General features: G+C 43.0%; 3 protein-coding genes across 3 annotated transcripts; 2 read left to right on the forward strand and 1 right to left on the reverse strand.

Moving 5' to 3' along the window:
- The first annotated feature begins 9 nt into the window (after positions 1-9).
- glyctk (glycerate kinase) lies at positions 10-4,181 on the forward strand. The gene is made up of 5 exons (XM_076760475.1): positions 10-371; positions 2,055-2,441; positions 2,528-2,679; positions 2,771-2,946; positions 3,039-4,181. The coding sequence occupies exons 2-5, from the start codon at positions 2,086-2,088 to the stop codon at positions 3,921-3,923; spliced, it is 1,569 nt and encodes a 522-aa protein (XP_076616590.1). The 5' UTR covers positions 10-371; positions 2,055-2,085; the 3' UTR covers positions 3,924-4,181.
- A 447-nt stretch (positions 4,182-4,628) lies between these two features.
- On the reverse strand, positions 4,629-6,915 carry tcta (T cell leukemia translocation altered). Its single transcript, XM_076760484.1, has 3 exons — positions 5,940-6,915; positions 5,798-5,849; positions 4,629-5,493 (listed from the first exon to the last, which is right to left on the reverse strand). Exons 1-3 carry the CDS (start codon positions 6,148-6,150, stop codon positions 5,451-5,453), a joined length of 306 nt encoding a protein of 101 aa, XP_076616599.1. The 5' UTR covers positions 6,151-6,915; the 3' UTR covers positions 4,629-5,450.
- Positions 6,916-7,232: 317 nt separating this feature from the next.
- Positions 7,233-13,293, forward strand: mon1bb (MON1 secretory trafficking family member Bb). The gene is made up of 6 exons (XM_076760511.1): positions 7,233-7,374; positions 7,932-8,026; positions 8,116-8,697; positions 9,000-9,792; positions 10,969-11,116; positions 11,690-13,293. Exons 2-6 carry the CDS (start codon positions 7,948-7,950, stop codon positions 11,915-11,917), a joined length of 1,830 nt encoding a protein of 609 aa, XP_076616626.1. The 5' UTR covers positions 7,233-7,374; positions 7,932-7,947; the 3' UTR covers positions 11,918-13,293.
- Positions 13,294-13,473: the final 180 nt, after the last annotated feature.

Below are 13,473 nucleotides of genomic sequence, written 5' to 3' on the forward strand. Positions count from 1 at the left end.
TCACATGATATGCTTGTTATCGCGATAGTTGCAGCCTAACGGGAATTATGGTCTGTGTACTAAAGCAAAACAGTAGAAACAAGAGGAATATGTGTTTTCCTTAATACAGTGAATTAACAAAAGGGAGTGCAGAGAGGCAAGTTGAGGATACAACAAGTGCTGACTGTCACCTGAACCCGACTGGACAATTTCTGTCTCTCTGGTCTGAAACTGTCTCTCCAGTCCAGCACTTTCTGCCACATTTAGCAGCTTGTGTTTGTTCTGTTTTCTGTCACCTTCTGGGTTTTTCACCAGGACTCAACATGGACGCAGGAGAAGTGAAAAATCAAAGAACAGCAGGAGTTTTGCTATCCAGGAAAGCGACGTCTGAGGTATGAGTCAACTTTAATTGCTTTAGTTAACGCCCCGAGTGTTTTAGTTGAATGTTAAAAGAACAAACGTGAAAAAATAATCATACAATTCAACACTAACACAATTCCTCGCCCTGACATATAACATTTGAAACACAAGAGATGCTTTTCGAGGCTTGATATGAATGTTTAGCTGTTGTCTTTAATTTTAATCACTCAGTGTTATGTTGAACAGGTGGCATCTTCAAAAACGTAACACGTTATTAACGCCTTTTGTTGTGAAGAAAGTTTTAATGTCCGGTGTGATCTTCCCTTAAATTGTCTCACATTTTGTGAGAGGAAAAATCACATGTATGTCCCCACTTAAACGCATAGAATTAAAAATAATGTCATAGTTTTGATAGTTTCATTTACTCAAACAAATGTTTCAAACATGTTGTATAAATAGCTGTTTGTGTAGATGATCTGGGTAAACTCCTCTTGTAACTTTATATTGCTATATAAATACATATTGTGATTAATTCATTTTCTGGAAAATTCAGAGAAATGGTCGATAGATAAAACAGATGAATGTTTTGGCTCATCTAAGAGACAACCTCACAATGCACACTCACGCTTCACATTAATGCAAAAGTTATCTAAAAATCCAGTATTGTCCTAAAGAAGTCCTGCTCAATGATTTGCGACATTGCCTATAATGGCCTCACGCCGCAGTTTGAAAGGTAGGACAAAAATACTGACGGTTGAACAATTTATATCATTCACCCACACTGGTTTCGAAGGACATGTGCTGATGTCTTAATTTACAAATAGGTTTCATTCTTCATCTGCTAAATAATCTTTTCCAAATGAGGACATATGTGGCAGTAGATGGTACCAAATGTCTGTCAAGTCCTTTTGGCTGATGGCTGAAGCTTTATGTCAAATATAACTCACTTAGCAATGTGGCATTTCTTCTCATGAGAGTACAACGCACACTTAGGCTTCCGCGCCTCATTGACATGTTTGGAGCATTGAAATGCAGGTGTGTTCACAGAGAAAACAAGACTCTTCGGCAGCATGCACACCATTATTGTAAACAAGCTGTAGGTTGTGTACCCTTTGAAGTACGCCGCAGCGTGAATGGCTCCAAAGTCTGTCTGATACTATGCTCCGGAATTTCACCACTGATCTACCAGCACTGAACTAACTTCTGGTGTCGCTGATTCCTCCTTTGTGTTCACCCAGTACGGGGAGGGGAGGATAATCAAACAGCCTCAGAGACACAGCTGGGTGGTCAGTGGCTTGATGTGTCCTGTGGTCCATTCAAGTCAATCATTACACAGAGGGTACACAACTCAAGTCGGTATCTGGTCAGATTTTTGCAACACTGCCTGACTGCTGAGCTGGAGTGCATACAACAGGCTTCACAGGAATCCACAGGCTTTATATCCCATTTGCAACCTCGGCAGGTAGGCAGCCTCACGAGTCTTAAGAAAACTCAGTTTTACAGGAACATGAGAAAAAGCTGCCATGGGCTGTTTGTTACTTTATTGCAAATCTCACAGACATTTTCATCTTTTCAGTACACTCTGCTTTTTGGTAACATTGTGCCAGCACCTCATCTTGATATAATGTGATTTTTGAACAGCACTCACTACATCATGCAGTCCATGTGTTTGTGGCAACTGTCTCTCTAAACTATGTCTGTATGTTATCTTTCAGGCAATTTCTGCTCAGACCCACTGAACTGTCCATGGCCCGTGTTCTCTCCCTGTTCCGGCCTCAGCCTTTTCTGGCCCTTTTGGGCAGGAGAAAACCTATGTTATGCAAAATGTCAATGGACTCACGGGCACGTGGGGTGTTTGCAGCTGCAGTGGAAGCTGTGCAGCCAGACACTGTGGTCCGGCAGAGTATAGAACGCAAGGAGGACTCAATCATTATTGATGGTCATAAATTCACACTCAGACACAACCTGCACTTGGTGGGCTTCGGAAAAGCTGTGCTGGGTATGGCTGCAGAAGCAGAGAGGATTGTGGGCGATCACTTAGTGAAAGGAATAATAAGTGTTCCACATGGGATTCAGCAGACATTACAGCAGCATGGGAAAGAGTAAGCAAACGCCTTAGGATGTAAACAACTGAAAGTACTACATGAACAAATAAGCAGCACACTAAAACTTCTCACTTCCATCACAGCCATCTGTTGTTAAAAGAAAACAGTCGCATCAAAGTAATGGAGGGAGCGAAACACAACTTGCCTGACGCTGATGCCCAGGAGGCCGCTGAAAAGATCAAGCAGTTAGCCAGTGAGCTGACGGACAAAGACCTGCTACTTGTCCTAATTTCAGGTAAAAGTAAATCTTCTCTTGTTGCTTCTTCCCTTCAAAATCAGACCTGAAAATGTACATGTCTAATACAAGGTGGTGAAACTGTGTCTAGGTGGAGGCTCTGCCCTATTGCCTGCGCCGATCCCACCAGTCTTGCTGCAAGAGAAACTGGATGTTACTCGCAGACTTGCAGCTGCTGGAGCCACCATTCAAGAGCTGAACATTGTGCGACGAGCCTTGTCTTTCTTAAAGGGTGGAAGACTCGCGCAGTGTGCTCACCCTGCCCAGGTAATGTACTTTTCTTTAAAGCTTTTATCTAAGCACAGAACTCATTCCGGCTTTATACTCTAAATATCACTCCTTGAATCACTTCTTCACAGGTCATTGCACTGATATTGTCTGATGTAATTGGGGACCCTTTGGACTTGATAGCCAGCGGTCCCACAGTGCGGAGTGAGGTGTGGCCCGAAGAAGTTTTGTCAGTCCTTGAAAGTTACAAGCTATTGAACTCTATACCAGCCTCAGTAAAGGATGTTCTTGGGAAACCTTGTACCCGGGAGAGTAAGGATGAATCTAATCCATCAGGACATGTTCTCAATGCTGTGATTGGTTCCAACGGCCTTGCCCTCAAGTGTGCAGGTCGTCGTGCTCGAGAGCTAGGTTTCCGCCCTGTTGTGCTGGCACTAGGAGTGTGTGGCGATGTGAGGTCAGTCTCCAGACTTTACGGCCTCCTGGCGCGCTTTGCCTGTTCTCAAGTGGAACCTCCTCCAGAGATCGCTGCAGAGATGCTGAGGCTTGGGCCCGAAGTAGGTGTGGAAAGCTGGGACCTCTGCCGTACCATGCAGGTTCTGGATGAAGGTCGTACAGAGGGATGGGGCGCCACGTGCTTGTTAGCTGGAGGTGAACCCACAGTACAGCTGACAGGCACGGGTCGAGGTGGTCGAAACCAGGAGCTGGCTCTGCGAGTGGGACTGGAGCTGAGAGGCCTGGAGCTCCCACCTAATGGTCCTGTCTTCCTGAGTGGTGGAACTGATGGTCAGGATGGACCCACTGAGGCAGCAGGAGCCATCACTGATGGGGGGTTATATGAAGAGGCACAAGCACAGGGGCTGGACATTGACAACTTCCTAACCAACAACGATTCAAACACTTTTTTTTCTCGTCTTTCTGCTGGGCAACGCTTACTCATACCTGGCCTAACCTGCACCAATGTGATGGATGTGCACATGCTACTTATTCCACCAATACCCATAAACATAAGATAATTCCAGAGTGCACAAAATGATCCTAGTTGGTTGGATCTGACTTGGCGTTGTAGTACCTGTTTTTGTAACTCTACACAGACATTCTTGCTCAAATCTGTGAAACTCTCTGTGAATAAATGAAGGAATGACTGGTATTTCTCTATTAATTCTAAAAACCACAAAGTATAAGATGGGGTGGAATAAAGAAAGTGTCACCAGTTTTGTTATCAGCATAAAGATTTCAGCAGGGAACAAAAACCTAATAAATAGTGGACTTGGGCTCTTTTTTTGGTCACTAACTCTATTTCTAAATACAACAAATTTAATATCAATCAAGCTACTTGCTCAAAACTTGCAGTTGTATTATCCTCCAGCTTTGCTGCTGGTCTCTTCTTGCACTTCATGGTCTGATAATTTTGTCATTAAGTCATTAACCATTTCAGTAAAGACACTGCAGTAAATGTATTGCAGACGTCTCTTTACCATTCCAACAGTATTATAACAGCCAAGAATTGCCAAGAAATTAGTTGCTGTTGGTCCTTTTAGATACACACTGTAAAATCATCTTCACACCTTGATTACACACACGTGGTTTTCATTCAAATTGTGCTCTTGAAATATGTCACAAACGGGGTAAATGTGCTTGTGTCATCAGTTATTTTATGTTGGTACCCTAGTCTGACCAGTTTGTAGAGAATTGTTTTCACATTGACAGTTTGCGGTGAGTCAGCATTGAACATTATTAATGAAACATGAAGAAGTCAAAGGAGGTGAATATGTCGTATGTATCCCCTATTAAATGCATTTAAAAATTCACAGAAAAATCATGGACTATGTAAGATATGAACTGCTTTTCATGCATCTGTATTCCAACAAACCATCTGCACCGTTTATGAAACAGCAGTGATAGAAATGACACTCTCCAACACAAAATATCTTCCTAATCATAACTAAGCACATGCACATCATTCACTTCTTCCTGTTGATGTGATTAAAAAAAAAAAATCCATCCACGATCCTGCGTGTCCTGGCTTGAAAAATACTTTTTCCTTTCATACGTCATTCAAATAAGGTCCAATTATTTTTCTTGCTCGTGGTCAGAATGGAACATTTCGTGTCTGCTACCAAAACAATGTTCTTAAAGCACCTTTAATTTACACACAAGCCCATCAAGATTTTGCCACAATTGTACTGAAACCTCTTTGCAATAAAAAAAAGAAGAAATGGCAAGACAAAGTTGACCATGAAGTCAGCGACATCATCATTTAGATATTTATGCAGAGTGCGGTTCTACTCAATGACCAATGCTGACAGGCCAAAATAAACACACAGCACTACATTGTTGGTTCGGTGGACATCAGCGTGTCACTTGGTGTGCATGAAAAATAACATGTTCCTGCTGGCAGTCAACAGAAGGCGCATGCATCTCAAATTCACTGAAGATGCTTTATTATCAGCAGAACTTGAGGGTGCATTCAGTGTCTCTGGGAGATGCAAACTGTCCAGCTCTCACTTGAATAAAGTCCAAAGTCCAAGACCATTGTCCTGTTAATCTCGATGAGTCTTCAGGGTTTCTCCTGCTCGACTTTCCCTGCAAGAACAACGGAATGTCATTACTAATAAACAAACTGCACTTAGGTAAATTATTGATAATGCTATCACACACTTCGCTGTGATTAGTGATAAATTGGCTTTACATGTGGCAGCTTCAGCTAACAACATAATGACACTGCATCCAATCAACTGTGCAGCTAAGGGGGCATAGGTGCTCGATCAGTCCTGGACAAGGATCCGAAATCTGACCTCTGCCCTGATGGTGACACATCCGAAGTGAAGCTTCGGAGCCCCAGACAGTGTGACGAAGGAATCTGTCTGTTTGAAGCTCGGACACCTACCATCCACTCAGGTGAGGTGTTGCGTCAGGTGTGCCTCCGTTCTGTCCGGTCCCTGAACAGCAACGCCAGAAGACAGACATGAAGCGAACGTGGCTAGCACTACATTAGCACGTGATACAGATATGGTCTGGTCAAAACTCACCCTGTCGGTAATACATATCGTTCACTGTGTTCCCGTAGACTTTCCACGCAAAGTGAATGGCGATAAGACTAAAAATTAACCAGCTGAGTAATATTTTGAATATGGAGACTCTCATGTCGTTGGCAAGCCAGTCGTCAACAAATTCCGAGAGGAACGACAAGCAGCTGTCAGCGATGCGGGACAAAAACTCAAAATCCCACGGCTCCTCCATAACGTCCACTTATTCAGCTCTACTAAAATCAAGGGGGTGTACTCTTTAACCGATGGATGATTTAAAAAAAAACACCACTTTGACTATGTAACGTATGACATCCTGGTCGCCATATCTTTACGATATTTACATCACTGGTGAGGAATGAAGAATCGGAGATGACGTATGTTACGTAGTTTACGTAGCACAGCCCCGTTAACTCGGAATGGTGAACGTCCCTCACAGAAATATTTCCTATTCAGCTAAACTACTTATCTAATGACTGGTGTATTATCATATTTATATGTCTACAATCCATCCCACTATTTGCAACGTTTTGCAATTTCAAACGAGCTGGTGGTGGGCTATATGGCGAGCTCAGTACGAGCAACGTTTCCTAAGCACAGTTTGGGGGGGAAATCTAAACGTTGTATTTTAACTGCTATCCAGCACTGGGTTCTACCTTCAGCTACATATTCGTAATCCCTCAGACGTCTACTGTCTGTCAGGTATGATAGACTACGCGTCCAAAATGAATCTTACGCTTAAATACAGCATTTCCACACTAGCTATAGCAGGCCGGGGCCGGAGCCACTGCAGTGTGGAAATGCTAGATTTAAAGTGCGTGTGCCGAGTAAACAATTGCTCGATCCGGATATATGGTAGACCTCTGTTACATGACGAAAATCCCACTGAAAATCAAACTGGATGCTGGAAAAGAGATAAAAAGTAACTTGGTTTTCCTGTAAGAAACGCTGTGAGACGGAACACACTATCGTACGGAGTGCTGAGAGCATTAACGTGCCTGCTTGCTCCAAGCTATTTTAGATATATCAAATGTAGCTTAAAAGCCAAGCAGTCATCCCTGTTTTATATTTTTATTCTAAAAAGCGGTACAATTCGTGTATGTTTGCTAGTGACGGTGTTAAATATATCTGAAAAAATCACTAAAACACCCTAAAACACTTCATGTATGAGACAGAGATCCCCCAGCTAAAATTTTACGTATCCGGTCTCACGCATTGTTGTGTATAACGTATCCTGAGGGGGCGGGACTATCAGTAACCACCGAACAGTCTGATTGGCCATTTGAGCTTGTCATCAGAGATTCCGGATGTCTGCTGTGGTAAGAGGAAAATTTGTTTTCTGCTTCTCATTCTTGACAGCTTGTTCGCAGCCGGGCAGCCGATGAAAGTTAATGTAGCGAATTAGATATTCAACCCAACGCTTCGACGGTACAAAATCGTAAGTATCATTCTTTGTCTTTATCTGTCTAATTTTAGTTGACCACGATTGCTTACACGCTGACTGTTAAGCCGAGGCCATGAAATTGATCTCTGTGTGTCTATGTGTTGCTAGCAGGCAATGTTAGCCATGTAACTACAGTCAACATTTACAGAGTTGCATCGGAATTCACAGTCAGACACTTATCAGAATGGAAAAATAAGCTTTCTTGACCGCGAGCAAGTTAGCAGACATGCTAACATCAGCTTTATAAGAAACTTATAGAAAGAAATAATTAATCAAACGTTAGCTCCGTAGCTCTGGCGGTCAAATAACAGTTACCTCTTTGTCGTGTATCTGTTGTATCAAATTAGCCTTATTATCTTGGGATTGTAATTCTTCTCTGTTACCCTCTGTTATCATGTGACCTGACCATTAGTCCAGTATGAGTGCTCCTATTCATCAGACATTGAGTTGCATGCTGTCTCAAGGTTCAAGCTACAACCACTGAAATACACTTGTTATTAAGCCTTTTGTCCTGAATTGTTAGGTTATATTATGCTTTTTTTTGTCTGCAGTGACTGGGATGGTATCATGGAGAGAGACAGTCATCAAGAAGGAGAGGCAGAGGGAGTGAAGATTTGTGATCCACCCTCTGAGAGCAATCTACCTGGTAAATTATTTAATCTTTCATTAAATTCAAAATTTTAGCTCTCCTGTCTTCATCTTAAATTTTATAATGCGATTTTGTTTTCACCTTAGCTGACACCTTGGCTACTTCTCTCTCCCTCTTGGGGAATCACATGTTTCCTGATCGAGTGGAGAGAAATGACGGTATCAGTGTTAACAAAGAGGAGCCTGCAGCTTCACTCCCCTCAGCCGTCACAGCGGAAGAGCAGAGTCTGGATGCGGACCCTCATTCTAACCAGGTAACAAAGCTAGATGCTGATGAGTGTCGGAACAACGTGTCCACCCCGCCGTGTGACAGAGAGACTGAGGATGCGAGCACTGACAATGACCAGGGCGACTCTGGGGAGTTTGTCGTGACAATGCTGGCCAAGGCCAAGCTGGAGGAACAAGGCATAGGCGTGAAAGGAAGGTCATCTCCCTTGCTGGAGGCAGGCACCCAGGAATCTCCTGCCTTTATGTCTCACCGTGATGAGGACGTGACGGCGGACAGCTGGAGGCAGCACAGGAAGCATGTTTTTGTTCTAAGTGAAGCAGGCAAACCCATCTATTCCCGATATGGCAGTGAAGAGGCTCTTTCATCTACAATGGGAGTCATGATGGCACTGGTTTCTTTTGTTCAAAGTGGAGATAATATCATCCGCTCAGTCTATTCAGGTGAGAGCATAGAGAGATTTTTTTCTTTTTGAACTTTTGTAACATTTTTGTGAATATCATTTCCTATTTGCATAAATGACAGTCAGTGTGGAAATATCACAGAGGAGTGTGAGAGTGAGCAGTAAATGGGCAAGTTCATGATTAGCAATTGACAGAAAATACAACGAGCACGGAGAAGTTCATGCATTTACAGTATTGTTTTTATGTGAAGCACAACATTTTAGTTTGGAGCTGTCAATCATTGTTAGTAGGCATTCAGAGTGTTATCCTTAACGTTTGATGTGTTTTCTCTCTTTCATCAGAGGAGCACACCGTGGTGTTCTTGCAGAAAGGGCCCCTTGTGCTGGTGTGTGTCTCCAGCAGTCGTCAGTCTGAGCGGCAGCTGCGTGGAGAGCTCCTCTATGTGTACTATCAGATCATCAGCATGCTCACCCAGGCCAGCATATCCCGCATCTTTGAACACAAGAAAAACTACGACCTGAGGAGACTCCTGGCAGGCTCAGAGAAGATCCTGGACGGTCTTCTCAACTTGGTGGATTCTGACCCCAGCTTCTTGCTAGCAGCAGTGCACTGCTTGCCTTTAGCTTCCTCTCTCAGGGACTCTCTCAGCCAGATTCTGCAGAAAGCGATCACCCCCAATCTGGTTTTCTCCATCCTCATCGCCAAGAACCAGCTGCTCACCATCGTCCAAGAAAAGACAGTCATCGAGGACACCAGGCTGGAGCCCGCTGACGTCCACCTCCTGCTCAACCTCATCGGAGCCTCCTCTGCCTTTCAGGCTGGAGAGATCTGGACTCCCATCTGCCTCCCCCTCTTCAATCCTGACTGTTACTTTTATGCATACATTTCTTACCTGGACCCTCCAGAATGCACTGTTTGTCTGCTGCTGCTCTCGACAGACAAGGAGGCTTTCTATGCTGTAGCTGAGTGCAAGAGGAAGATAGAGGAGGCCATGGTGGCTCATAACTCACTGAGCCTCATTGCCAAAGTGCAGTCATACAGCGTGAGCCAGGTGGGCGTCTCAGACCTCAGACACTTCATGTACAAGCCCTTTGATGTGCCAGACAACTACCGCCAGCTCACTCAATTCACCAGGTGTGTGTTTGTGTATCTGTCAGTATTCATGCACTTTTCAGTTTGGTCCGACCCACAATTACACGTGTGAAACCTCATCCAGAACATGGTCCAGACCAAACAGTCAAACCTTGATCTGATGAAAAGAGCAGGTTCAAATTGAACCGTAGTTTGGTTTGTTGCAAATGTGAAAACTTTTTTTTGGATGCTTCTGATTTTCAGACCAATCACAGGAAGTTCTGGCGGGCTTTCTTCTGAACTGGAAAAAGGAAAAACAAAGCAACAAAACAAAATGAGCCGTGTTAGCATGTGGGGAGAGGAGGAGAGCAGATGTTTTATTGACATTTAATCCGGCAACTTTATAAAGAGTCTGCTGGGAAAACCTGATACTTTTCAGTGATTTTCCAAGAGGATGAGAGAGAGAGGAATTGAATTGGCAACACAGCAACGTCAAATGCGCATCTGTCTGCAAACCAGCAGTGGCCTGTACAGGGAGACGCCGCTCGTGTTGATGATGGGGACTGTCTGAACCAGATCAATCAAACAAAAACACAAACCTTGGTTCACACCTTGGTTTGGATTTTCAGATGTGAAAAGGCCCTTAGTCTCAAGAAACAATAAATCTTTTACATGAAGGCCATGGCTGCGCACAGTATAAATACCTTTTCACAAGACAAAAATTTACTCAAAGAAAAAAAAATACAGCGTAGTGAGATCGGTATTAACAAATTAAAGTGTCCCGTTTTTATATTGTGTACTTCAGAATACAGAGGCTTTCTGAAATGGAGCAAGAGAGAGGGCACAGAGTAATAAAAATAATTCAAATAGTCTTCCACTAATCCTGCAATTAACTTCACTTGTCTCCTAATGAGCTGAACTAAAAGCATTAGTGTCCTATTACATAAGCCGGCAGCCAATCAAAACCTTGAGAAGGAAAGAAAAACTACACAAATAATCACAGCACTGCACTTTAATAATAATTTTATTGACTACTTATTAGTACCATTATGTAGCACTGTTCAGAATAACATTAGAAAGCTGAAAGTGTCCCTGTGGATCTGTGTCTCAGTATCAAAAATCAATAGTTTTATCGATGGAATAGCCATAGCCCTTATATGTCTGCATATCACTAACTCTTTGTTTATCTTTGCCTTTTCTGTCTGTAACCTTTACTCTGTGATTTGTTGTTACGTGTAGCCCAGAGATGGAGGCACCTTACAGCAGTGAAGAGGAGAAAATGAGACTGCTGGACCTTTATCGTTATATGCACAGTCGCATCCACAGCACCTCACGACCCCTCAAACTCATCTACCACGTCGCTGAGAGGGAAACTCTGCTAGCCTGGGTATGTAGCAGGGTTTTCTTATATTTACTATAGTGTACAACCTCTAAATACTGAATCCTTTGGAATGTTTTGGGAAATGCCTGTCTTTGTGTTTTTTGCTTAGAGTGAGGTGAGAAGGTCGATATTGCTCTCATACGTTCAGTATGAAGCTGGAGCAAGGGCACAGTTAGCTTAGCTTAGCAGAAACAGTGGAAACAAGGGGACAGCTAGCCTGGCTTTGTCAAAGGTAAAGATCTACCAGCACCTCTAAAGCTCCCCAATTAAAAGGTGATGTATATATAGTCACTGTACAAGGTTGTGAAACGATCTAACACATAACTTACAGTAAACCCACAACTTGTAGTTTTTATACAGGTTAAAACTTTGGACACGGCCGGGCTAGCTGTCCCCTTGTTTCCACCATTTATGCTAAGCTAAGCTAACTGTGCGTCTGCCGGAAAGCAAACAAGCGTATTTCCCAAAACGTCAAACTATTCCTAAGCTCATGCGGACAGTGACTAGCTGTTTCAGCGTCTTTTACCATCAACTACGATGTGTCCTCACCTAAAATGTCCATGTCCCTCTCCGCTGTAGGTCACCAGTAAATTTGAGCTGTACACCTGCTTCAGTCCTCTGGTGACCAAGGCGTGCGCCATCACTGCTATCACTAAGCTTCTGAGGTGGATTAAGAAGGAGGAGGACCGTCTCTTCATCAGATACCCCCCAAAGTATTCGACCACCCCAAACCCCAGCAAGAGCTCTCGAGGCGGCAAATCTGACCAGCAAGACTCCACAGATAACGGCTTCTTATCTCTTCTATAGGACTGTTCTCGTGCTACTATAGTTGCTCTGCCTCATTCAACAATAGTTTGTACACTGGTTCCAAGATATTTTTGAACCCTCTTTTGACACTTGTTGGACTTGACAGACTTTGACTACTGGAATCAAACACTACGTTTTACACTATTTAAGAAGGAATGACCTCTTTCAAACTAGTATTATTTCTTTACCTTAACAAGAAAGCATGTCATTGCATCACTGCTTTCGATCAGAAAGAGTCAGGGCAAAACAGCATTAGTACGTTTTAAATTAAACTGTGGTAGAAAATACTTGCAATGATATTTAAATGTTTTTATATTGTTTTATTACTGCAACAAGAGAGAAATTTTCCTCACGGACAGTGAATGTATCACACAGATGACAGTTCCTTCACATGCTATAACTATTCATCGCTTCTTTCTTGCATAACTTAAGATGAGGAGTAAAATTTACTCAGACTGAATCTCACATAAAGATTTCTTTCAAGACATCCCAAAGTTACAAAACAGGATATGCAAGAAATGAAAGTATGTTGTTTTTTGGGCTCAACATAAACTGGAATAACAACTGGAACTGCCACAACAGGGATGGGCCACCGTTTGCAATGCAGGGCCATGAACAAACATTTCGTCCTCTGTGAATCTGGTGACACGTCCCTGCGACAGGACTTGAAAACATGGTGTTGTTTTCACATCTCACCAATGTTTCCACTCAAATTTAAGTGATCAGGTTTCATTCATGTTGCATTTTGTGCAGAAGACGAGCCGGGAATCCCCGCCTGTCACACCTGATCGCCTCACACTGCTGTCATCGTTAGTGTTTTCATTGTCAGGGGTCAAACGTCATCTGTTAAGCTAAGAAGATGCCACCGAGCTCCCGCGGTGTTTTCGTGCAGATACTTCTCGTACAATTGTCGGTCGACACTTTATGTAGTGACTGCAGGCGACTTCTCTTTTTGGATAATAGTTTTGTAAAGATGGTCTAAACACAGTAGCCTCATCCTTGTGTCCTTCGAGGAGTTTCCTGTCAATTCAAGTCTTAAGAGTATGTCAGTAGTAATATGAAATAAATCCCAGGTTGCGCATATCTATGCTTGTCCCATTGAAGTAGAGATGTTGTGAATAAGCTTCATTTTTTCATCTACCAGGAAATGACAGAGTAGCATTAACGCTTGATTTTGCGGGTCTGTAATTTCTGTAATAATTATGGGAAAAGTAGAGGCAGTTGGTAGACTTCCAATTAATTGCTTGTGTAACCTCGTCGTCAGTGTGCTGAACATACAATTCTAGGAAACTTGTCCGCAGGCGAGCATTCAGTCGAACAGATATGAAGAATAACATTTGCAGTAATGAATAAATATTGACTTCAGTGGAGCCGTGCTTTTGGTGAATTGTTCTATTCTTTCCGGGAAACATCTGGGAACATTATCAGGAATTAAGAGACCCATAAAATCAAGCATTACCAACATGTAATAGAGACTCTAACTGCCTTGATGTCTGTGATCAGGGTCACTGGTGGATAACTTCAGGATGTGACCTGAAGGCCGATGGCTGATGGCC

This window comes from Chaetodon auriga, chromosome 2 (assembly GCF_051107435.1).
Source record: "Chaetodon auriga isolate fChaAug3 chromosome 2, fChaAug3.hap1, whole genome shotgun sequence".
Taxonomy (NCBI): Eukaryota; Metazoa; Chordata; class Actinopteri; order Chaetodontiformes; family Chaetodontidae; genus Chaetodon; species Chaetodon auriga.

Coding starts and splice junctions, on each gene's coding strand:
- glyctk (XM_076760475.1), top strand. CDS start 2,086: ATGGCCCGTGTTCTCTCCCTGTTCCGGCCTCAGCCTTTTCTGGCCCTT. Junction 2,442..2,527: donor TTACAGCAGCATGGGAAAGA/GTAAGCAAACGC, acceptor CTTCCATCACAG/CCATCTGTTGTTAAAAGAAA. Junction 2,947..3,038: donor AGTGTGCTCACCCTGCCCAG/GTAATGTACTTT, acceptor ACTTCTTCACAG/GTCATTGCACTGATATTGTC.
- tcta (XM_076760484.1), bottom strand. CDS start 6,150: ATGGAGGAGCCGTGGGATTTTGAGTTTTTGTCCCGCATCGCTGACAGC. Junction 5,850..5,939: donor CGATATGTATTACCGACAGG/GTGAGTTTTGAC, acceptor GTTGCTGTTCAG/GGACCGGACAGAACGGAGGC. Junction 5,494..5,797: donor ACACCTCACCTGAGTGGATG/GTAGGTGTCCGA, acceptor TTGTTCTTGCAG/GGAAAGTCGAGCAGGAGAAA.
- mon1bb (XM_076760511.1), top strand. CDS start 7,948: ATGGAGAGAGACAGTCATCAAGAAGGAGAGGCAGAGGGAGTGAAGATT. Junction 8,698..8,999: donor CATCCGCTCAGTCTATTCAG/GTGAGAGCATAG, acceptor CTCTTTCATCAG/AGGAGCACACCGTGGTGTTC. Junction 11,117..11,689: donor GGGAAACTCTGCTAGCCTGG/GTATGTAGCAGG, acceptor TCTCCGCTGTAG/GTCACCAGTAAATTTGAGCT.